General features: G+C 44.1%; 1 protein-coding gene and 1 non-coding gene across 2 annotated transcripts; one reads left to right on the forward strand and one right to left on the reverse strand.

The window, feature by feature from the left end:
* Positions 1 to 1,291: 1,291 nt before the first annotated feature.
* LOC123856299 (U6 spliceosomal RNA) lies at positions 1,292 to 1,394 on the reverse strand. The gene has a single exon (XR_006793701.1). It is a non-coding gene; the product is annotated as a U6 spliceosomal RNA (small nuclear RNA).
* A 2,296-nt stretch (positions 1,395 to 3,690) lies between these two features.
* On the forward strand, positions 3,691 to 20,721 carry PRDM7 (PR/SET domain 7). Its single transcript, XM_045892086.3, has 10 exons — positions 3,691 to 3,836; positions 4,227 to 4,343; positions 4,661 to 4,768; positions 13,394 to 13,443; positions 15,145 to 15,301; positions 15,946 to 16,047; positions 16,263 to 16,534; positions 16,942 to 17,009; positions 18,175 to 18,368; positions 20,284 to 20,721. Exons 1-10 carry the CDS (start codon positions 3,704 to 3,706, stop codon positions 20,610 to 20,612), a joined length of 1,530 nt encoding a protein of 509 aa, XP_045748042.1. The 5' UTR covers positions 3,691 to 3,703; the 3' UTR covers positions 20,613 to 20,721.
* The last annotated feature ends 3,228 nt before the right edge of the window (positions 20,722 to 23,949 follow it).

Consider the following 23,949-nt stretch of genomic DNA (forward strand, 5'->3'; position numbering starts at 1 on the left):
CCGAGGGCAGACGCTTAACGACTGAGCAACCCAGGCGCCCCTACACATAATCTTTTTAACCAGCTTGAAAAATTCCACAAGTTAAATTGTTATTTTTATTGGAATACATTAACATCTGGAGACCCGATGCATTTATAACACTGAGTATTTCTGTTGGAGAGCACATTATGCCTTTCCATGTGCTTCTTTTCTTTCTGTCACTATCCTTTTGAATTTTTCTTATTTGTTGCCAAGTCTTAGTTTGGGAAGTTTTTTTTTTTTTTTTTTTTTTTTGAAGGTGTCGTAGTTTCGTTTTAGTTTTGCTATTTAATGGGTCCTTTTACTCCACTGTATCTTATCCAACAGGAAGAGACCACCTTGCAAGTGCATCCTACTTTACCAACTTCCTTACTATCCCAGCAGGAGGAAGGATGGTTTCCTAGCAACAGCCTGGCCAATGAGAGACGGTCATAGCTCAGCCAATGAGAAGTCAGGACACTTCAACTCCCTTTACTCCCGTGAACATTTTGTTTTTAATGGCCTTCCCAAATCTCCCTTCTCCTCTCTAAAAGAGTAGCCCTCTCCTTTGTTCCGAGGACTAGCCTGTGTTTTTGCCATGGTTTGCTAGTCCTGGATTGCAATTCTCTGCTATTCCAGGATAAAGCCATTTCTGCTGGTAAGATAACTAGCAGCTTTCCTTTTGAGGTTAACGGTGAGCACTTGAAGAGCGAGATGTTGTCTTTTTAAAATCTCAAGTTCTTTGAGCAGTGAAGCCAACAACAAGGACCACATAGATGCTCCTGCACAAGATCGACCAGCAACTCTGCGCCGACCCAAACATCTGCCACTACACAAATGGTCTCACAGTTTCTAGAAGCTCCCCCACTCTCTTACTGTTCCCTCTACTCCCAAACTCCCACCCAGCACTATTCTCGTGGGAACTGGAGAGGTGTGTGGGCCCTTAAAGGTCTGATCGGCCACTCCCTTCATGACGCCAGGGGGAGCAGTCCACTTAACTGGGCAACTTTGCCTGGAATCTGGTGGTCCTTCCATGGTAAGAATTCTGGAGTTAGGAGGCCTACTTTAAGTACAAGGAAATCATGTTACGTTTTTGTGATCAAAACTTAGCAAGGGCCAGAAACACTATTCCCATTTTATCTGCTGAAAGCCAGTAGGTCTTAAACTGGCCCACTTCTGTGGACCCACTGTCCTTACATTTGATGCATTTTTATGCAGAGTACTTGTATTTTTTTTTCAGGTTTTTTTTTCTTCGATTTTATTTATGTCTTCTTACTTCTGATGACTTTTTTTTTTTAATATGGAACATTTCACAAATTTGCATGTCATCCTTGAGCAGGAGCCATGGTAATCTCTGTATCATTCCACTTAAGTATATGTGCTGCCGAAGCCAGGGCTACTTCCGATGACTTTTAGACCTACATTATTTAAACATGCTTTTTACTCACAAATGCCACTTCTACTTTTAGTATAGGAATTCTCTGAGTGGGAGCACCTGAGTGCTCAATTAGTTAAGCATCTGTCTTTCCATTTCAGCTCAGGTCATGATCTGAGGGTCGTGAGATTGAGCCCTGCGTGGAGCCCCACCTTGAGCCCTGATCCAGGCTCCTCACAGGGCATAGAGCCTGCTTAAGATTCTCTCTCTCTCTCCCTCACCACCGCCCCCCCACCCCACTTGTGCTCTCTCGCTCTCTCTCGCTCTCTCTCTCTAAAAAAAAAGAAAAAGAATTCTCCGAGTGGTTTTCTAATATACTTATTATTCCATTTGTTGGGTTTAAACCTTTGAGCCGTATAGACTTTATTTGGTGCCTATACATTGTCTCATCACAAATTACTGAATTACATAGTTGTCCCCTGAATGTAATGCGATATTCATTGTGTACTAAATGCTCATATATAGCTATTGCTAAAGGTGGATTTTACAAGGAAGGGCACAGGCGGCCTAGGAGACCCTTCCAGAGCCTGAAAGTCTGTCAGGACACAGGACGGCCAGGTCCATCCTAAAGACCAGATCTGCCGTCAGCTCAAAGCGCTATGCTCAGCCTGGGATGCAGGATACTCTGCTCGGTCTCCTGCCGTGCCCAGCCTTCACCAACGTGTGGGTACAGAAAAGAATCAATGAACACTGCCATACTACGCCTGCGTGCTGGGGCTTCTTGACAGACACGCACTGGACTCGGAGCAGCCAATCCCCGCGGGGTGGGGCGGGACCGCCCACGGGGGTGGAGTTCTGCCAATGACTGACACACACAGCTGGCCCTACGCTCCGCCCCATTAGACCCTTTCTGACCGCCAATTGGAGGGAACAGTTTCATTGCAGCGCTGATTGGTGGCTTCTGCCTGACAGGGCAGTACAAGCCGGTGTCTCGCCTTCGGAGGCGTCTCACTTCGCACCGGGCGGGAAGCGCGCGGGGCCTCCGCGAGGGCGCCAGACCAGGGTGGGCAGTGAGGGAGGCCGGGGAGACTGACGGGAACACGGAGGCCTTTGCCGTGCCCTGTGAGAACCTTCTAAACCCTGACTCTGAAACCTTCAAATCCCACCCGGGAGACCCTAGATCCCCTCACCCTGGCTGGCTCCAAATCCCCTCAGCCTCAAGGGACGCCAAGTCTCGCCTCCTTAAGGGAACCCGATTCCGCTGCCTTGGTGGCACCTCACGTCTCGGCGTGAGACCCCAAAGCACCTCAGCTGCAGAAACCTCAAATCCCTTCACCCAGAGAAACACTAAATCCCTTGATACTTAGACCCCAAAATATCCTGAGTAACACAAATTGCCCTCAGCCTGAGGCACCCCAAAACCCTCAGCCTGAGACACCCAACATGTAGCACCCGCAGAGAACAAATTTCCCCAGCCTCAGAGACCCTAAATACCCTCAGCCTGTGAACTCTCAAATCCCTTCAGCTTCACAGACCCCAGGTAACCTCCAAGTCAGAAAACCTAAAGCCCATTAATGAGAGACTCCAAATCTTAGAATGAGAGACCTCAAATTCCCTCAGTCTCGAAGGTCCCAAATCCTCTCAACCTAAGCATTCTAAATCTCTCCAGCCTGAAAGACCCCAAATCTTGTCCTGAGAGACTGCCAATACCATCGGCCTGAGGAACCCCAAATGTCCTCTGCCTGATGCCCCAAATACCCTTGACATGAGAGACCCCAACCCCCTCACCCTGAGTGAGACCAGATCCCCTCACCCTGGGATCTCTCTGTCCCTTAGAGATCGAGCCTGTTTATACCAGATTTTTCCAGAATCCCCAGGGGGACACCCCAAGAAACCCTTCTTTGAGAAATACTCACTTCCTGTCCCTGGAACAGAGCTGTGACAGTCTGTCCCCAGTCCAGGCATTCAGGGACCCCCAGGTCTCCTTGGTGCTCTTCTGGCCTTGCACCTCAGGACTGCCATCAAACACCCACAGCCACATCCTTCAAGGAGCCTTTGCGACCTTTTCCTCAGATGGGCCAAACTGCAGCGGAATAAAAGAAACAAAATCTAGCTGTTAGGATGGCCTGTCACTGCCAGTAGGGATTCTTCCATCCCACCAATACCCCCAGACCTTCCCTGCATCTTCTAATCCTCTCTGGGGTCCCCACATCTTCTCGCTCTGGACACCCCGCCCAAATGGAGAAGACAGGCGTGGCTCTGGGCAGTGGTCTGGGCTGTCACCCTCTCTCAGCACCGTCTTCTTCCACAGGCCTTGGGGCAGAGAGACTCATGGGGCCATTGCCAGCCTCAGAGTCAGAGCAAGGCCTGCCGGGAGGTCCCAGCACCATGAGCCTCAACAGGTCCCCAGAGGAGACCCCTGAGAGAGACTCAGGGAGAGCAGGATGGAAGCCCACGGTGAGAGGTGTGGGAGAAGCTGGGCTCCAAGCATGTCTGCGGGAAGGATGAGGAGGGGGCCTGGTGACAAGGCGCTGGTCCCTGGAGGACCACGGACCCCTGGCCTACATTCGCTGCCTATGGGCACAGGACAGGATGGGGCTTGGGGGGAGGGGCACAGGACAGCACCATCAGCAATGGCTCTCTGTCAGGAGAGAGCTAGTGAAACGCTCAGTGTGTGTTCAGTCAATCAGGACACCATCAGGAAGGAGAGACGCTCTTGACCCTTGCTTCACAGAGAGCACTCTGAGCAATGGGGGAATGCTCTACATTTAAGGTGGAGGAGAAGGCCCAGCTCGAAATCCCAACTTGTATTAGTAAGTCACTGATGGACTCTCTTACTTTCTCTAGGCCAGAGATGCTTTCAAAGACATTTCCATATACTTCTCCAAGGAAGAATGGACAGAGATGGGAGACTGGGAGAAAATCCGATATAGGAATGTGAAAAGGAACTATGAAACGCTGATTGCGATAGGTAACCAGAAGGGCCGGGTGCTGACAAGACTGGAAAACATGAAACGGGCCTTCAGTCCCTGTATTAGTTTGCCTCTTGGGCACCTCTGTCTGCTCGCAGTTCCCTTCTGTGTGAAGACAAATCTGGAGCAAAACTGTGTTCTTTACTATCAGTGTAGTGCTCGGACTGGCAATGCAGAGCTCACCTCTCGCCTTGCTTTAGACTCTACCAGCTCATCCAGTTGAGTCACACTGACTGGGTGGTGTGTCCACTGCCACTGTGCTTTGTTCCTCCTTCTAGCTCTTCCCTTTTAGGACAAGAATTTTGCTTCTTTCCAGGTCTCAGAGCCCCTCGACCAGCTTTCATGTGTCACCGCAGGCAGGCCATCAAACCCCCAGTAGATGACACTGAGGATTCTGATGAAGAATGGACACCAAGGCAGCAAGGTGAGGGGCCAGGAAGATTTTGAGGTTTCCTCCTGAAACCCAAGGTTTAGGTCTCAGCTGCATCTCAGGAGTTAACAAAGGAAACTATTTCCTCAACAACATAAATGCAAGATGCAAAACAGCATATCATAGAGTAAGAGGCTATTCATATAAAGATTTTAAATGTGGACAATAATTATATTACTTATAAATGCATTAATAGTGTATAATAGGTGGTAAATGTATAAAAACAAAAGAAATGCCAAATTCAGAATAGTTATAAGAGAAAAAGGAAGGGGTGGCAGGTGGCTTTGCTGTGTCTTGGCTAGTTTTCTCTAAGATTTCATGTATTTGAGAGAGAGAGCATGAGAGAGAGCCCGGGTTGGGGGGAGGGGCAGAGGGAGAGGGAGAAGCAGACTCCTCACTGAGCAGGGGACCCGAAACAGGCCAATCCCAGGACCCCAGGATCATGACCTGAGCTGAAAGCAGACGCTTAACCGATTGAGCCACCCAGGCACCCTACTCTTCTGTTTGTTTGTATTTTTGTTTCTGAATTTTAAAATAGAAATTAAAAGATGTAAAGATAAAAATAAAAAGATATAAAGATATATAGTTGTGGCAGAATGTTGAGATAAGGCTGAATGGTGGTGGATATATAGGTCTTCCAGTATGATTCTCCACACCTTTCTATATATTTAAAATTTATCATTTTTTTTAAAAAGACTCTTTTCCCTAAACATTATTAGCTAATGAAAGGACGGTTAAAGAAACCTTAATTAGACTGTAAGTCCACCAAAGTGCTAATCTCAGTTATTCTTATTATTCAGTTATTGGATTAAATGTCTTAGAAGAGAATATGATGAACATATGTAAAGATACATAATTGTTTATCTTTAACCACACACATCTTTTTACCCCAAAATGAACCAGATTCTTTGTCTTAATTCTGGAAGAGCATTTGAGATAACTATTTTGTCTCCCTGATCTTTCCCACATATAACTTACCAGAGCAGCATCAGGCAAATGACATCAGATGCAATCATTACAAAAGAGAACTGAGAAACATTTCCTCTTCTGCTATTCAGACAAGAGAGTTTAGAGGAAGAGTCGATCTCCCTAAACTGGAGAAAGCAACCTGGATTAGGTCTATGATTCCATCTATGGATTTCTGATTCCTTAGGCTCTTTTTTTAAATATTTTTTAAATATTTATTTATTTATTTGAGAGAGAGCGACCATGAGTGGGGGAATGGGCAGAGGGAGAGAAGCAGACTCCCCGCTGATCACGGAGCCCAACACAGGGCTCCACACGAGGCTCGAAATCATGATCTGAGCTGAAACCAAGAGTTGGCTGCTTAACTGACTGAGCCACCCAGGTACCCCAGATTCCTTAGGCTCTTAAAACTAGTGTAAGGGATCTGAAAACACAATGCCTGGTTGTTCACAAAGGTTTTGACACGAAAAGAAAGTCTTCATAGGGAACATATATCCCATGGTTTACCATATATCTACACAGCTTTATCTGGACTCAGCTAAAACCCCTACCCCACTCAATGTTTTCATTTTGGTTATAAAACATAATAACAACATAAATTTACTCTCTTAACGATATTTAAGTATATAACACAGTATTGTTAACTATATGCACATTCTTGAACAACAGATTTTTAGATCTTTTTCATCTTGCATCACTGAAACTCTATACCCATTGAGCAACAATTCCCCATTTCCTCCCCTCCCCACCACAGGCCCTGGAAACAACCTGTCTATTCTCCATATCCATGAAGTAGATACCTCATATAAGTGGAATCATGCACTCATGTGATGTTTATCTCAATTAGCGTAATATCCTCAAAGTCCATCCATGTTGTAAAATATCACAAGATATCCTTCATTGTTAAGGCTAAATAATATTCCATTGTGTCCATATATGATATTTTCTTTATCCATTTATTTGTCAATAGACATTTAGGTTGCTTCTGTCTCTTAGCTATTATGAATAATGCTGCAATGACTATGAGTGTTACCTTCTTGCGTAATTAATCCCATCATGAGGACCACATTCTCATGACCTCGTCTAATTCTGATTACCGTCCAAAGGCCCCATCTCCAAATACCATCACATTGGAGGTTAGGGTTTCACATAGGGATATTTTGGAGAGACATGATTCATTCCATAGCACCCAATTGTTAATAGGGTTACTTGATTTTTTACTATTGAGTTATAGCAGTTCTTTATATATTCTGGATATTAACCTCTTATCACAGATGTATGTTTTACAAGTATTTTTTTCCCTTGCCTAGGTTTGCCTTTTTACTCTGTTGATTGTGTCCTTTGCTGCACAGAAGTTTTTAATTTAGTATGGTTCCATTTGTCTATTTTCTGCTTTTGTTGCCTGTGCTTTTGGTCATAAACAAGAAATTGTCACCCATTCAAATGTCATGAGGCTTTTCCCCTTGTTTTCTTCTAAGTTTTATAGTTTCAGCTCATACATTTAGGTCTATGGTCCATTCTGAATTGATTTTTGTATAAGATGTAATATAAAGGTCCATCTTCATTCTTTTTAAGTTTTCATTTTAATTACGGTTAGTTAACATACAGTGTTATTATATTAGTTCCAGGTGTACAATAGAGTAATTTAACACTTCCATTCAACAACGTGCACTCATCACAACAAGTGCACTCCTTAATCACCATCACCTATTTAGCTCATCCCCCCACCCACCTCCCCTCTGGTAACCATCAGTGTGTTCTCCTCTATAGTTAAGAATTTGTTTCTTGGTTTGCTTCTCTCTTTTTTTCCCCTTTGCTCATTTGTTTTGTTTCTTTCTTTCTTTTTTTTTTTTTTGACAGATTTTATTTATTTGACAGAGACACAGCAAGATGTCCATACCCTCATTGAGGACATACCAATAAAGTCCATACTTTATTCAAGTTCCTTCTGTTCTACCTTTCCTGGCTCCAGGATCCCATGCAGGGCACTACATGACATGTGGTTATCACGTCAAAACGGACAGTGATGGTTATCATGTCTCTTTAGGATCTCCTTGGCTGTGTCTCAGACTTGTCTCGTTTCAATGACCTTGACCACGTTGAGGAGGACTGTTCAGGCATATTGTACAAAGACCTGCATTGAGATTTACTTATTTTTCTCATGGTTAGACTTGGGTTGTTGGTTTCAAGGAAGCGGATCAAAGAGGTAAAGTGCTCTGTCGTCACTGTACAACAAGGGAACACTTGTCACCGTCCGTGTTGACGTTGGTCACCTGGCTGAGGCAGTGTTGGTCAGGCTTCCCCACCATGAAGTTTCTCTTTCCCATGCGCGGACAGTGTGTTTTCGTGAGCAGGAAGACACTGTGTGGAGCCCACACACTTTAGGATAGGGGAGTTAGTTCCACCTCCCTGATGGGTGGCTGAGTGTCTACATCTATTATTTGGACTTTGGTAGGAGAGGTCTATTCAACCCATTTGTAAAAACTTATGTAATCTGTTAATAAAAATGCAAGCAAGTAATTTAAAAGATCGCATTGACTTCACTGAACAGTTCATGAAATGAGCATCATCCCATCTAGCAAATAGAAAGGACCTCATTTGAGCTGCAGGGAAGGAAAGATTTTCAAAAGCAGAGAGGGAATTGAAAAAGGGAAATTATTAGCAAAGGATGCGTTGTTTTAGGCAAGGTCACCATCCTAAGGGGAACAAAGGGGACATCCAGTACATTTTCCAGGTTGACTGGTTAAAGGTTACATGGGGTATCTGTGTGAAACTGCATTTAGTTTAGGTATTAAGTCTTGGTTCACTGTCCTGGGTCTCTTAACCTAAGTGACATTACCAGGCCAAGCACCGTAAAGGAGGGTGTGGTTGTTATGCAGATTTAAGTCTGTGCCTTCTTCCTTGGTAAGAATGGGTTGAGATTTAGTCATTCTTCTGTTCCTGGTAGAGATAGGATGACTCCCTTACAAACAGATTTCCTTTATCTGTGTACATTTCACTCACCAAATGGCAACCTCTGCTCAGTTTTCAGAGATTCTCCTGTGTCTTCTGGTTCTAAAATTAATCAGCCCCAAATAATCCTTGTGCCAAAGAGGCATATTTGGGGTGGCATATTCTGCCTTCTTCACATGGATGCACTTCTGTTTGCTTATGGATTTCTGTAAGAGTTTCACCACGAGACATAGAGCTGCTGTGCATAACTACATGCGAGTTTTTGTTCGGAAATAGCTTTTCAAAGCAGTTGTCTAAATACCAGAAGCACGATTGGTGGATCCTAAAGGTGAGACTTATTTAGCTTTGGAAAAAAAACTGCCAAATTGTCTTCCAAAGTGGCCATACATGTATTCCCCCAGTCTGAAGGACAGTTGCTGTCATTTCTCACCTTCCAGCAATAGGTATTCTTGTTTTTTGTAGTTTTGCATTTTTTTATTATGTTCAGTTAGCCAGCATGTAGAACATCATTAGTTTTTGATGAAGTGATCAACGATTCATTAGTTTTGTATAACACGCAGTGCTCATCACAACACGTGTTCTCCTTAATACCCATCACCCGGTTACCTCATTCCCCCACCCCCCTCCCTCTGTAACCCTCAATTTGTTTCCCGGAGTCCAGAGTCTCTCATGGTTTGTCTCCCTCTCTGATTTCTTCCCATCCAGTTTTCCCTCCCTTCCCTCTGATCCTCTTCGTTATGCCTTATGTTCCGCATATGATTGAAACCATATGGTAATTGTCTTTCTCTGATTGACTTATTTCACATAGCATAATCCCCTCCAGTTCCATCCATGTTGATGCAAATGGTAGATAGTCATCTTTTCTGATGGCTGAGTAATATTCCATTGTACATATGAACCACATCTTCTTTATCCATCCATTCATCTATTGAAGGACATCTCGGCTCCTTCCACAGTTTGGCTATTGTGGACATTACTGCTATGAACATTGGGGTGCATGTGCCCCTTCTTTTCACTACATCTGTATCTTTGAGGTAAATACCCAGTAGTATTTAGTATTGCTGGGTCATAGGGTAGCTTTATTTTTAACTTTTTGAGGAACCTCCATACTGTTTTCTTTTTTTTTTTTTTAAGATTTTATTTATTTATTTGACAGAGAGAGGCACAGCGAGAGAGGGAATACAAGCAGGGGGAGTGGGAGAGGGAGAAGCAGGCTTCCCGCGGAGCAGGGAGCCCGATGTGGGGCTCGATCCCAGGACCCTGGGACCGTGACCTGAGCCGAAGGCAGACGCTTAACGACTGAGCCACCCAGGTGCCCCATTTGTTTTGTTTCTTAAATTCCACGCATCAGTGAAATCATGTGGTATCTATCCTTCTCTGACTGACTTATGTCACGTAGCATAATACTCTCTAGCTCCATCCATGTTGTGACAAATGGTATGATTTCATTCTTTTTTTATGGCTAATAGTCATGTATATATTATATAGAGATATAGGTATAGATATATTTATATATATATATAACATCTTCTTTATCCATTCATCAGTTGATGGACACTTGGACTCTTTCCATAGTTTGGCTATTATAGATATTGCCTGTATAAACATTGCGGTGCATGTATCCCTTTGAATTAGTATTTTTGTATTCTTTGGGTAATATCTAGTAGTGCAATTGCTGGATCATAGGGTAGTTCTATTTTTAACTTTTCAAGGAAACTCCATACTGTTTTCTGGAATGGCTGCACCAGTTTGCATTTCCACCAACGGTGCAAGAGGGTTCCCCTTTCTCCACTTCCTCATCTTGCGTTGTTGATTTTAGTCACTGTGACAGGTGTGAGGTGATATCTCATTGTAGTTTTTATTTGTATTTCCCTGATGATCAGTGATGTTGAGCATCTTTACATGTGTCTGTTGGCCATCTGTATGTCTTCTTTGGAAAAATGTCTATTCATGTCTTCTGCCCATTTTTTAATTGGATTATTCATTTTGGAGGTGTTGAATTTTATGAATTCTTTATATATTTTGGATACTGGCCCTTTATCAGATATGTCATTTGCAAATATCTTTTCTGTAGGCTGCCTTTTAATTTTGTTGATTGCTTCCTTCACTGTGCAGAAGGTTTTCATTTCAATGAAGTGCCAACAGTTTATTTTTGCTTTTGTTTCCCTTGCCTCAGGAGACATATCTAGGAAGAAGTTGCTGTGGCCAATGTCAAAGAGGTTACTGCCTGTGCTCTCCTCCAGGATTTTTATGGTGTTAGGTCTCACATTTAGGTCTTTAATCCACTTTGAATTTATTTTTGTGTTTGGTGTAAGGAAGTGGTCCAGTTTCATTCTTTTGCGTGTTGCTGTCCAGTTTTCCCAACACCATTTGAAGAGATTATCATTTTCCCATTGGATATTCTTTCTGGCTTTGTTGAAGATTAATTGATCATATAGTTGTGGATTCATTTCTGGGTTTTCTGTCTGTTCCATTGATCTATGTGTCTGTGTTTATGCCAGTACCATACTGTTTTAATCACTAGAGCTTTGTAATAGAACTTGAAGTCCAGAATTGTGATGCCTCCAGCTTTGCTTTTCTTTTTTAAGGCATCTTCATTCTTTTGCATGTGGCTATTCTAGTTTCCCAGCACCATTTGTTGAAAGGATTGGCCTTTCCCCATTCTGTAGTCTTGGCATCCTTTATGAAGATTATTAAACCATATGGGCTTTCTAGTCTGTTCCACATATTATATGTCTGTCTTTATGCCAATAATATGTTGTTTTGATTACTGTAGCCTTGTAATATGTTTTGAAATCAGAAAGTGTGAGGCCTCCAGCTTTGTTCTTCTTTCTCAAGATTGTTTTGGTTCTTTGGGGTCCTCTGAAATTTCTTATTAACTTTAGGATGACTTTTTCTATTTCTGCAAAAAAAAAAAAATACCACTTGGGTTTTGATAGGAATTGCATTGAATCTGTATATTGCTTTGTAGTGTAGACATTTTAACCATATTAAGACTCCTAATCCATGAACATGCGGTATGTTTCCATTTACTTGTGTCTTTTTTTTTTTTTAAGATTTTATTTATTTATTTGACAGAGAGAGAGAACACAAGTAGGCAGAGTGGCAGGCAGAGAGAGAGGGAGATGCAGTCTCCCCGCCGAGCAGGGAGCCTGATGAGGGGCTCGAACCCAGGACCCTGGGACCATGACCTGGGCCGAAGGCAGATGCTTAACTGACTGAGCCACCCAGGCGCCCCTACTTCTGTCTTCTTTAAATTCTTTCAGCAATGTTTTGTAGTTTTCAGTCTATGAATGTTACACCTCCTTGGTAAAGTTTGCTCCTAATTATTTCGTTCCTTTTGGTGCTATTATAAATAGGACTGTTTCCTTAATTTCCTTTTTGGATATTCCAAAATAATTTCTTAATTGCCAATTTGGATTATTGTTAGTACAATACAAATGCAGCTAACTTTTTTATTAAGTTCAATTAGCCAATATCATGAGTTTTTGATGTAGTGTTCAATGATTCATTAGTTGTGTATAACACCCAGTGCTCCACGCAATACATGCCCTCCTTAATACCCATCACCTGGTCACCACATCCCCCCACCCCTTACTGATTTTTTTAAAGATTTTATTTATTTATTTATTTGAGAGAGAGAGCACACATGCACAAGTTGGTGGGGAGTGGCAGATGGAGATAGAAAGGCAAAGAATCTTAAGCAGACTCCATGCTGAGCACAGAGCCCAACGCAGGGCTTGATCTCATGACTCCAAGATCACAACAGGAGCCGAAACCAAGAGTCAGACACTCAACTGACTGAGCCACCCAGGCACCCTAAATGCAACTGATTTTTTAGTGTTAATTTTGTACCCTTCAACTTTGCTGAATTCATTTGTTAGTTCTCACAGGCTTTTTTGTGGAATCTTTAGGATTTTCCACATATGAGATCATGTCATCTGTGAACAAACATAATTTTACTTCTTTCTTTCCAAATTAGATACCCATTATTTTTTTTTCTAATGCCCTAGCTGGGACTTCCAGTACTATGTTGAATAGAAGTAGTGAGAGTGGGCATCCTTGCCTTGTTCTTGATCTTAGAGGAAAAGCTTTCAGGTTTTTTTTTTTTCTTTTTTTTTTTAAGATTTTTTTATTTATTTGACAGAGACAGAGACAGCGAGAGCAGGAACACAAGCAGGGGGAGTGGGAGAGGGAGAAGCAGGCCTCCGCCGAGCAGGGAGCCCGATGTGGGGCTCGATCCCAGGACCCTGGGATCATGACCCGAGCCGAAGGCAGTCGCTTAACCAACTGAGCCACCCAGGCGCCCCAAGCTTTCAGTTTTTAACTGCAGAGTGTGATGTGGGAAATAGACTTCTTTATTATGGTGAGGTAATTTCTTTCTATTCTCAGTTTGTTGAGTATTTTTGCCATAGAAGTTCATGGCATATGTTTTAATATGTGTAATGATAACTTATGAGCATAGGATGAAGCATAAATGAGGTTTTGTCTTTTTTTTTTTTTTAAACATTTAGGTCGATTAGTTCATGCCACCAGTAGCAGCATAGGCTTTGATGATAACTTCAGAAACCATTTTCCAATCACCCTTTGATTATCCATGTACTTGTCACTCCCTGGTTAAGAACTCTGTGTCTCTAGTGAGAGCCTCTGGAGTTTGGAAATATTTACCAACCAAAACACTGATTTCTTATCACTTTATAGTCAGACCTTCTTGGGTGGCATTCAGAATGGAGCAGAATAAACACCAGAAGGTGAGTATTTCCCAAAACCTGTTGACAAGAAAATCTTTCTCATGGATTTAAACACAGGTAAGAGTAGGAGCTGATGCCTTCCTTTTCTGATCTCTTTAGCACAACATCCAATATCATCATCACTTTAATAGCTATTAAGAACAGCAACAATATTAGCTACCACTTGTTTTATTTTCACTGTACTTCAGACTTTATTTTAAGCATTTACATGAATAAACTTACTTAAACCTTACAACAACCCTATGAGGTGGGTACTATAAATATCACTATTTGTAGCTGAGGAAATTGAGACAAAGTCATGTTTGATTATATACCTGAGATCACAGTACCATTGGTAGTGCAATCTAATCCCAAGCTCCTTCTCCAAACCACTTACAAGCTCATTAAAACTTTCAGAGTTTTTTAAAATTTACATCATTCATTTGATGATTCCAACCTCGGTTCTTTTCTATTATGCTCAAGTGAGAGATGAGCTAAGACCCTCTAAATAAGAGAAGCTTACAAATATACTAGCAATTTATACACTGGATGATCCCAGATGAAGGAGATAGGCTCCCCACCCTGAGAGTCTCCCATTCTAATAAGAGGAAGCATGTCCCAGCCCTGAGTAGTTTCAGGTTTGATGATTGACAAACAACTAATAAAATGACTTTAAGATTTCATATAGGTTACATAATATTCATTAGAAACTCCAGATAGGTATCTGGAACTGATTTAAAATGTTCATACTTGTAGGAGGAAGCAACAACTCCTTCCTCTGAGCTCTCATTAGGCAACTCTCATTTTGTTCAGAATCATTTGTGTAGACTGTCTCTGCACTGCAGGCTCTTTCTTCTCAGAAGTCCCAGGCCCAGCTTAAGGCACCAGAGGGCCCCTCAATGTTTTCTGCATGAATAATTCCACATTTACAATTAAATTAGAAGTAAGAAGGTCAAGGAATGCTAAAAATAATATCTGTGATTTAGATTTTGAACATGGGGACAATTGAGAGGGTAAATTGATAATGGGACTGTAATCTCATATTCATACTATATCAAATAGCTCACCAAACAACTTGATGATCATTATGATATTTTCTGTTCTCTATAACATTAAGAATTAGTACATAGACCAATTTATGGATCAGGAGACTGAAGAGGGCTAGTTGGGGTACAACCTAATTCAAACAAATTGACAGGAACCAGCCAATCTAATTCCAAATATTCTTTCTTGGATATGGCAATGGCAAATTTAGCATCCTTTTTTTTTTTTTTTTCAGTGTTTAGATATATTTCTGCCAACCCTTTCTTTGCTTTCTTCCCCCTCTCTCCACTCTGTCACCTCATTTTCCAGATGTGTGCTGTCCCCTCCATTTGCCTGCATTTCCTCCTCCATCAAATGTCCACTAGTTTATAGAAGATCCCCTCTTTTCCTCTATGAGCCCTCATCACCTTCTTTCACAGACCTTACTGATTCCCAAGTAATCTCCCTCCCTCTCTCTCGCTTTTATGGAGAAATTTGAGAAATTTAAAGCCATGGGTTCTAGTCTTGAATTCAATACCCACATATGCCCTTTCTTTTCCCTCTAGTATTCAGACTCCCCAGGTATTCCCAAGGGTTGTTGAAGTATTAACTAAAGTTATGCATGTGAAAACACATCATAAGCCTTAAAGGACTGAAGAAATGCATGTTGTCTTTTAATATATGACTCTCACATTGAAGGGAATACCCAGGGCGCCATTAAGTAATGAATCTAGTTTGAAGGAATTATCAGAAACAGCAAAGTTGCTGAACACAAGTGGCTCAGAGCAGGGCCAGAAACCAGTGTCCCCTCCTGGAGAAGAAAGTACCTCTGGACATCACTCCCTACAAAAATTGGGTAAGAAAAAATAATATGGGGACTTTTAGTCCCTCTAATTCCTCCAGAAAGGTTGATGAATACAATGTAGGTATGTGGGACGGACTTTGGCTAGGCCTGGGTTTAAGCTAGACTAACCTGAGACCTGTAGTTAGCATTGAGGCCTTGGACAAATCTTAGAAATTCTCTGAGCTCCTGAATGCTAATCTGAAAAATGAAGATAAGGATGCATGGGTCATATATTGTTTGAAAGCATTAAATTAAACATAAAATAACTGACCCATGCAAGTTGTCCTATAAATCCCTCGGTGATAATAAAGACCATACTTTCTTGGTGTTGAATGCCCAGGCCCTTGATTGTTCAATGCCTGACATATCATGTGCCTTCAACAAATATTTTCTGAATGAAGAAATACATGAATGAATCATTTTCTAAGAGGAAAGATTGCAAAGATTAACCTGATAATGGGAAGAAACTAAAATTGAATTAGCCATCTATAGTCAGTATGGAGTCTTACTCTCTGAATAGTTTGGGGACAGCAGAGAACAGAGTATATAGAAGGACAGGTAATAATTTATCGGAGGAGATTTCACATTTTCTGACAAAACAGGGACTAACACTCCAGACCCCACCAACCTCACTCACGTACTCTTTTCCAACTCAGAACTCAGGAGAAAGGACGTTGAAGTAAAGATGTATAGTCTACGAGAAAGAAAGAGCCTTGCATACCAAGAGGTCAACGAGCCCCAGGATGATGACTACCTCTGTAAGTGACCATCTTGGCCCACTCTCAAAGGAAGTTGTTCTCTCCTGGTACAGTAACTTTGTCTTGTCTTTGGGTCCCCAAATCATCCCCTTCCTCTAGTGACTGGGAGTACAGGGTAGAGGCTAAATGATGTGAGTGTTGGGCTCTTTCTAAAACTACTTAAGTCCAGGAACATGCACTAACCCTTTCCTAATCCCTGTTGCTCTCACCTCCAGATTGTGAGAAGTGTCAGAACTTCTTCATTGACAGCTGTGCTGTTCATGGGCCCCCTACATTTGTAAAGGACAGTGCAGTGGACAAGGGGCAACCCAACCGCTCAGCCCTCACTCTGCCCCCTGGTCTGAGAATCAGACCATCAAGCATCCCTCAGGCTGGGCTTGGAGTATGGAACGAAGCATCTGATCTGCCATTGGGTCTACACTTTGGCCCGTATGAGGGCCAAATCACAGAAGATGAAGAGGCAGCCAACAGCGGATACTCCTGGTTGGTGAGAATCATCTACTTCTTCCCCCATCTTCTGGCTTCCCACATCCCTCCTGTGGATTGGTAGGACATCACCTTCTACGTGGATGGGGATAACATGGTTAGCTGTGTGTACTGAGTGGACTTTGCATGAACCTGTGGCTCCTACTTAAAGATCAGAGGGTAAGAGGGAGCACAGTGATACAGAAACAAACAGGAGGCTCCCCCCTTGCGGGACCCCTGCTCTGCATTGATGAAGTGACCCAGATGTATAGATGATGACTAAGGAGCACATCATGTGGTCATATTGGGGATTGATTCCATGCATGCTGAAAGAGCATTGACTGCAAGAGAGTAAAATAATCCCTCTATTACCTCCCCACCAAAACAAAACAAAACAAAATGTCTTTAATTTCTCTTTCTCAAACTCAGATCACCAAAGGGAGAAATTGCTATGAGTATGTGGATGGAAAGGATAACTCTTGGGCCAACTGGATGAGGTAAGGCCAACAGGGTTCTGGGTTCCAAAGAGGACATTCATCTCTCACAAACCCATGTTCCTTTCCCTCTTGTCATGCCTCCCTCAATGGTCTCCCTCAATCCTCTGTTCCTCTTTTTTCTCCTTACAATGCTCTTTCATTTCAAGAGATGGTTTTGGAAAAAAGGAGCTGAGAACATAGTATATGTCCTCAAAATATGCTAGATAAAATTTGGACACTGAAAAAAACCCTGAGGAGCCTAGACTCATGAGGAACACTGGATTCACACTTTAATTTATCTAATCAATATTCATAAGCACTTACTATGTTCCATAGTGGAGTTCATTACTTAAACATATTATACAACCCATGTCCTATCGAAGACATATTGCAGGTAGACAGTAGACAATTGATTATAGGAATATTTAACTATAATTTCCCTATTTTTCAAGAGGTATACAGTGTAGGGGTAACCTAAAACAAGGGACCTTTAATCCATGAGGGCAGCAGCTCTTCCTAGCCTCAGTTCTAGTAGAACTGGTTCGGAAGCCTGTGTAGAAATGGGCTGCAGTATGGCCACAGGCCTCTGTGCTTCATGATCCAGCCCCTTTCCTTGAGGGGCTCACATGTTCCCAGGGGATGAATTATGTGAGTAAAATATTGTTTTTCTGTGTTATTGTGCAAAGACAGAGCTCCAAGGTTCTGTGGGAACTTGGGGGAGGCATGCTTCAGATACAGTGTGGGGAGATTGGAGAAAGGCCTCTCAAAGGAAGATAGATTTGGGCTGAGTATGGAATGATGTGTAGTGATCTAGAAGCAGAGCCCATGATCAAACACCAAGTTCTATGGTATCAAGCACCAAGTTCTATGGTATAAACTTAATTTGAAGTTTAGAGAAACTAGATGTCACTGGGTTTTGTGAACAATCAAGGTGGCGGTGAGTCTGGAATTAGGATTTGGGAAATGGTTAAGCAGACAAGGGGGAAAGCCTTCTAGGCAGGCTTAGGGCAGTAAGCAGAACTTGGAGATGGGAATTCATATGATATCGTGATGGAGGCTTGAGTATGAACTGAGTGTTCCTGAGGAGGAGTGGGTGAGTGGGCAGCATCACAGCATGGAGGCCTTCAGCATCAGGGGTGGATCTGACAGGTAGTGGGAATTTATCTCCTGTGGTTCTCTTTCCCAGGTACGTGAACTGTGCCAGGGATGACGAGGAGCAGAACCTGGTGGCCTTTCAATATCATAGGCAGATCTTCTACCGAACCTGCCGGGTCATCAGGCCAGGCTGCGAATTGCTGGTCTGGTATGGGGACGAGTACGGCCAGGAGCTGGGCATCAAGTGGGGAAGCAAGTGGAAGAGCGAGCTCACGGCAGGGAAAGGTGGGCACCACTGCTCTTCAAAACAGAAAGGAAAGGAAGAATTCTCCTTGGCAGTTTCCAGAGTCCAGCTCTTTTTTGTTGTTGTTGTTAAGATTTTTTATTTGACACAGAGAGACACAGCGAGAGAGGGAACACAAGCAGGGGGAGTGGGAGAGGGAGAAGCAGGCTTCCTGCTGAGCAGGGAGCCGGATGCAGGGCTCCATCCCAGGACCCTGGGATCATGACTTGAGCCAAAGGCAGACGCTTAACGACTGAGCCACCCAGGCGCCCCTCACACAGTCCAGCTCTTAAGTAGAGTAAAATCCTGTCTAAAGTCAGTACAATTGCAATTCAGAAGTTTCAGAAATAAGGATTCATTTCAAATGCATTGGACTCTTGGGAACAATTTTTAAATTTCTAATTTTTGTTCCGATTTCTTAAATACTTCATGCACAAAATATATCACAGAATATACTGATAAAAAAATTAGAGGCAAAAAACAAGTTTTCAATCACCTACCAGCCCTCTCACCAAGGCAGTTTCTTCTGCCCTTTTAGCTCTTTCTTCTTAATTTGCTCAATATTTCTAAGTGATATGTGTATGTTGGTGTGTATTCACTCATAATTCAGTTAGCTGTCATGTGAGTTCCTACTCTGTGCCAGACAGGCGTCCAGGAACTAGAGGTACAGACTGAACAAGATTTTCAGAATCACTGCTCTTCAGCAGCTGATGACTGAATGAATGAGGGAAACACACACATACGTATGAATGCGTGTGCATAACATCACACAGCAATTAGTGCTTTGAAAGTAAAACTAGTCCTCAGAAAGTGTCTGGGGAACAATGTGAGGGAAAGGTGGGGTGTAACAGAGCTTGGACAAGGAAGGGCTCTCTCAGGAGATAACATTTGAGATGAGCAAACACCTGTGAGCAAAGGATTCCAGGCAGAGGGGACCCGCGAGGACAGTTGCCCCGAGGCACAAGAGAGGTGTGAGTGGTGTGTGGCTGAGAACCCACTCGGATGCAGGAAGCAGAGTGTAAGAATGGAAGTCAGACAGATACGTAGATGCCCTAGAGCCTGTGGTCCACGCTGACACCCTGGGGGTTTTCCTGACTGAGATGGAACAACTGGGCAGTTTTCAACTGGAGAGTGACATGTTTTCTGTTTTAAGATGATGCTTTGGTTAATTTTGGAGAAAGACTACAGTGGGGAATCCCCTCCAAGATTACATCATCTCTAAGTGAAAGAAGACAGCATATTGGCAGAAGATGGATGGCAACTGGGGGTGTGATATGTATCCCCATAATTGGTTGGGAAAATATTTTGCAACAGGACTTCCTATTGTATTGGAAATGGCCTAAGACTGAATGATATAAATACAGTATGAAGGGCATATGTTTATGTTACGATTTGTGGAAAACTAAAAGAGAAGCAATTTATAACCTAGTTAGGGCAGCAGGAACCAGAGCTCTTTAGTCCAGGAGACGTGCGCCCCTGTGTCGTCCAATCTAGGTCCCACTTTCTAATAGAGATCCAGACACATATTGGTCCTCAGTTAAATATGTCTTTTTAAACGGGGAGACTCAAGTTCATGTTTACTCACACATTCTATCCAAGTCATCAAGAGAGTTGTAGCCTCTCAAAGGAAGCAGATCACTAAAGACACTGTCACAGAGTCATACGACTTAGAAGGCACTTGTATGTGGGGAAAGGTCACTGTCCTTCCATCTGTAAAAGGAGGGGAGCTGCCTCAGATGCCACTTGAAGTTACCTAGTCTGGGCGATACATAGAAAAGGCCCTTGATACGGGCTTTCTGGATTTATGAGGGAGATGTAGTGAGTAAAAATGGAATGGAAAAGTGAAGGAACACTCGGCGGGAGACAGAGTTTGCACTGTCAAAACAATAAAAATGAGTACTGGGGCGGCCTCACCAGGAGACAATGCATACAACACAGGCAGTGGTGTGAACATCTTCCTGACCAAAAATTTCCTCTTTCAGCAGAATCAAAGCCAGAGATACATCCATGTCCTTCCTGCTCTCTGGCCTTCTCCAGTCAGAAATTCCTCAGCCAACATTTGGAACGCAATCATCCTTCTCAGATCTTCCCACAAATATCTGCAAGAGAATATTTCCAACCAGAGGATCCCTGCCCAGGCGATCAGAATCAGCAGCGGCAGCAATATTCTGATCCGCAGAGCTGGAGTGACAAAGCTAAAGGCCAAGAGGTCAAAGAAAGTTTCAAACCTTTGCTTAAAAGTGTAAGGCAGAGAAGAATTTCAAGGGCCTTTTCCACCCCATCCAAAGGACAAACGGGGAGTTCTGCAGTGTGTGAGGGAATGGTGGAGGAAGAGCCCAGCACAGGCCAGAAATTGAATCCAGAGGAGACAGGAAAATTATTCATGGGGGTAGGAATGTCAAGAATTATAAGAGTCAAATATAGAGGCTGTGGGCAAGGCTTCAATGATAGGTCACATCTCAGCAGACACCAGAGAACACACAAAGAGGAGAAGCCCTCTGTTTGCAAGGACTTGAGGAGAGAGTTCGGTCATAAGTCAGTCCTTATTACACACCAGAGGGCACACACGGGGGAGAAGCCCTACGTTTGCAGGGAGTGTGGGCGGGGCTTTACATGGAGATCATGTCTCATCAGACACCAGAGGATGCACACAGGGGAGAAGCCCTACGTTTGCAGGGAGTGTGGGCGAGGCTTTACATGGAGATCATGTCTCATCAGACACCAGAGGATGCACACAGGGGAGAAGCCCTACGTTTGCAGGGAGTGTGGGCGAGGCTTTACATGGAGATCATGTCTCATCACACACCAGAGGACACACACAGAGGCTTTACCAATAAATTGCATCTCCACTACCAGAGAACAAATGTAGCCACCACACACTCCAGACCCCAGCTCTGAGGGAGGTTCAGAGGTAGCCTACTGAGCCCTTACACTCCCCAAGAATATAATGAGAGCACATATAACTGGTTAAAGAAATTCTCTACTTTCAGGACAAGAGATGAAGTATCCAAACAGGGGAAGGTTCCTTAAGTGCTCTGGGGATGTCAACAGCAATCTCCTCCATGGTTTTTTGGCCTCCTGTTCTAATAAATTTTGTGTTCATGCGAATCTGAAGTCCATATCATGCACCTCATTCCCCCCCTTATCACTGAAAGCAGAAGGGTCCAGGAGGGCCAGAGAACTCCTACGCTTGGTCCAGGTCTCCACAGGAAAACTGAACCCCTGGAAAGGTGTAAGTCAGGAGCGAATCTAGTTAGAGCACTGAAGAATCAATTTCTGGGCCAGGGAGAGAAATCTAGGATTTGACACAGACTCATCCGGGAAGGGAATTCTTTGGTCTCTTGGGAAGTGTGGTGTTTTCCCCTAATAGACCCCTGCCCTCTCCTGCCACCCTCCTCCTCTAGCTTCTGCTGGCTCCTCTCCAGTTTCCCTCCCACATCTGCAGCCTCAGAGGTGAACACCAGGGGCGGACATGTGCGTGTGCCCATCGGTGTGCCTGGCTCCGTCTGGGGCAGATTCCCTCTCTCTCTCTCTCTCTCTCCTTGCTTTCCCATCAGGGTTGGCATCTCATGGTGCACAGCATATGGAATCCATATCAGACTGCAGTGGGTTCGATTCTCAGCTCTGCTCTCACCAGTTGGTGACACAGGGCAAGATCCTCAACCTCTGTGTGCCTGTTTTATCATCCAGAGAATGGGAATGATAACTCCAGCCTTTGGTTGGATGTTCGAAGTTGAATAAGCACAGGCATAACCTGGCACAAAGATGCTGAGAACACAAGCCCCTCCCTCTTTGTTGTTCTCGCACAACTTTCAATGGCCATGTCTTCAAGGGCCTTAGTGCTGCACAAGGGAGGACAGACAGAGGGAAGGGGCCAGGGAGCCAGATTCAGAGACTGGTCAGGCACCACAGCTTTCTCTGCACAGACTCAGCTACCCTGGGAAGGAGGTGTGAGGTCTGGGGTGAAAAGTGGGGGGTCCATCTCCCTTCCCACTGAGCCTGGGCAGCTCAGAACCTCTCAACACAGGCAGGCAATACTGACAATAACCTGTGAAACAAGACCCTCATCCGTCCCTTGCTGAGAACAGACTCTGGGCTCGGCATCTGTAGGAAATGGATGCACCATAAGGGAGTCTCTGAGCCTCCTCACTGCCCCATCCACACACAGTGTTCACAAAGCCCAAGCTCAGCAGTTTCTGCAGCACACTTTGCTCATGCCTGGGCCCCTGGCGGTTTAATGCATTAGTGCATAAATGCAAACCCTATGTATGGTTTAATGCACAGCTGCGGCAATCTTGAAATTCATAATTATTTTATCTTCAAACTTACGGATGGTAAGTGAAGTCTGAAGGGACAATGGAGCAGGGTGGATATGCACAGCATCAGCCATTGCTGGCTATACCCACTCACATATAAGGTCTACAGTGCCCCAGGGGCACAGAATTCCCATGGACACAGCAGGTAGGAGGTAGCAAGACTGGAAGTGAACACAAAGTAAGTATGTTGCATCCACTACTGGGCAAGTGAGGGTGCTGACAGCTTTTCTTACAACCAGAACTCACTTCCAATGCAGAGAGGAGGCAATGGTGGTCCTAGGAAGCACAACAAACGAGAGCCACTATCACTTCGCTCCTGCAGGAGTTACCTCCCTGCTTCTGAGGGAAGCATATCTCATTCCAGTTCTTGCTAGAATGGCTTCGTGGAGGCTAAATTCCAAACCCCAACCCCTCCAGGAGATACCAAAAGGAGTGTGGGCCATGTGGGGGGGCACCAAACCCCATGACCTGGAACAGTGACCCTTCTGTCCCTCCCCCCATGCCAGGCTTGTAAAGAGTCTCTACATAAACTATGTGGATTTCAGTTAATTAATATTCATTACTATTGTCTCTAGTCCTGTATGCTTTTGTAAAGGAAGGGGCATATTGGGGTCTTTCTTTCCTTGTGGGAAGAGGAGAGGGGATGATTCTCTTCCCTATACAGCGTAATGCTGAAAAATGTCCCGAACCCTCAATGTTCTGGGACTTCAGCATGAGCCGTTGCAGAAGGGGCAGAGTGGGGGTAATGCTGCCAAGGAGCTCACACTGAAATACAGTGGGAGGAGAACCCACACACTGCCAGGTGATTCCCTCCTCCATGTCCCCCCAGAACTGACCCGGAACTCCCCCTGGGAGGCTGACCAATTCAAGATGAGGAGAGGTCTGTCCGTTCCTTCTTCCTCCCCTTCGGCAACAAGCCCCACTCCCAGGGTGGCCACCAGCCTCCAAGAGTACCCCGCCCCCAAATCCACCTCCTATTATCCAGCCCCTGCTGCAGTCCCACCTTCACAGAACAGGGCTGACCTGTGCTGTGAAAATGGCAGTGTAGGGTGCCCACCGTGACTTCAGCCTTGCCCTCACTCTCTCGCATGGTCTCAGGTCACTGCGTGCAAGGGAGCTAGGTGCCGATACCCCTCTCAAGCTGCAGAAATCAAACCCTGAGTCCCCGTGGTTCCACCCGGCTGCACGGGAAGCCCAGCTGAGGCACTTCCCTTGGAAAAGGGAGAGGATGGGTCGGATGACGGCTAGCACTCTGCCCTGAGCATCA

Source organism: Mirounga angustirostris, unplaced genomic scaffold, assembly GCF_029215605.1.
Source record: "Mirounga angustirostris isolate CCGP_5_RB_7025 unplaced genomic scaffold, mMirAng1.0.hap1 SCAF_16, whole genome shotgun sequence".
Classification (NCBI taxonomy): Eukaryota; Metazoa; Chordata; class Mammalia; order Carnivora; family Phocidae; genus Mirounga; species Mirounga angustirostris.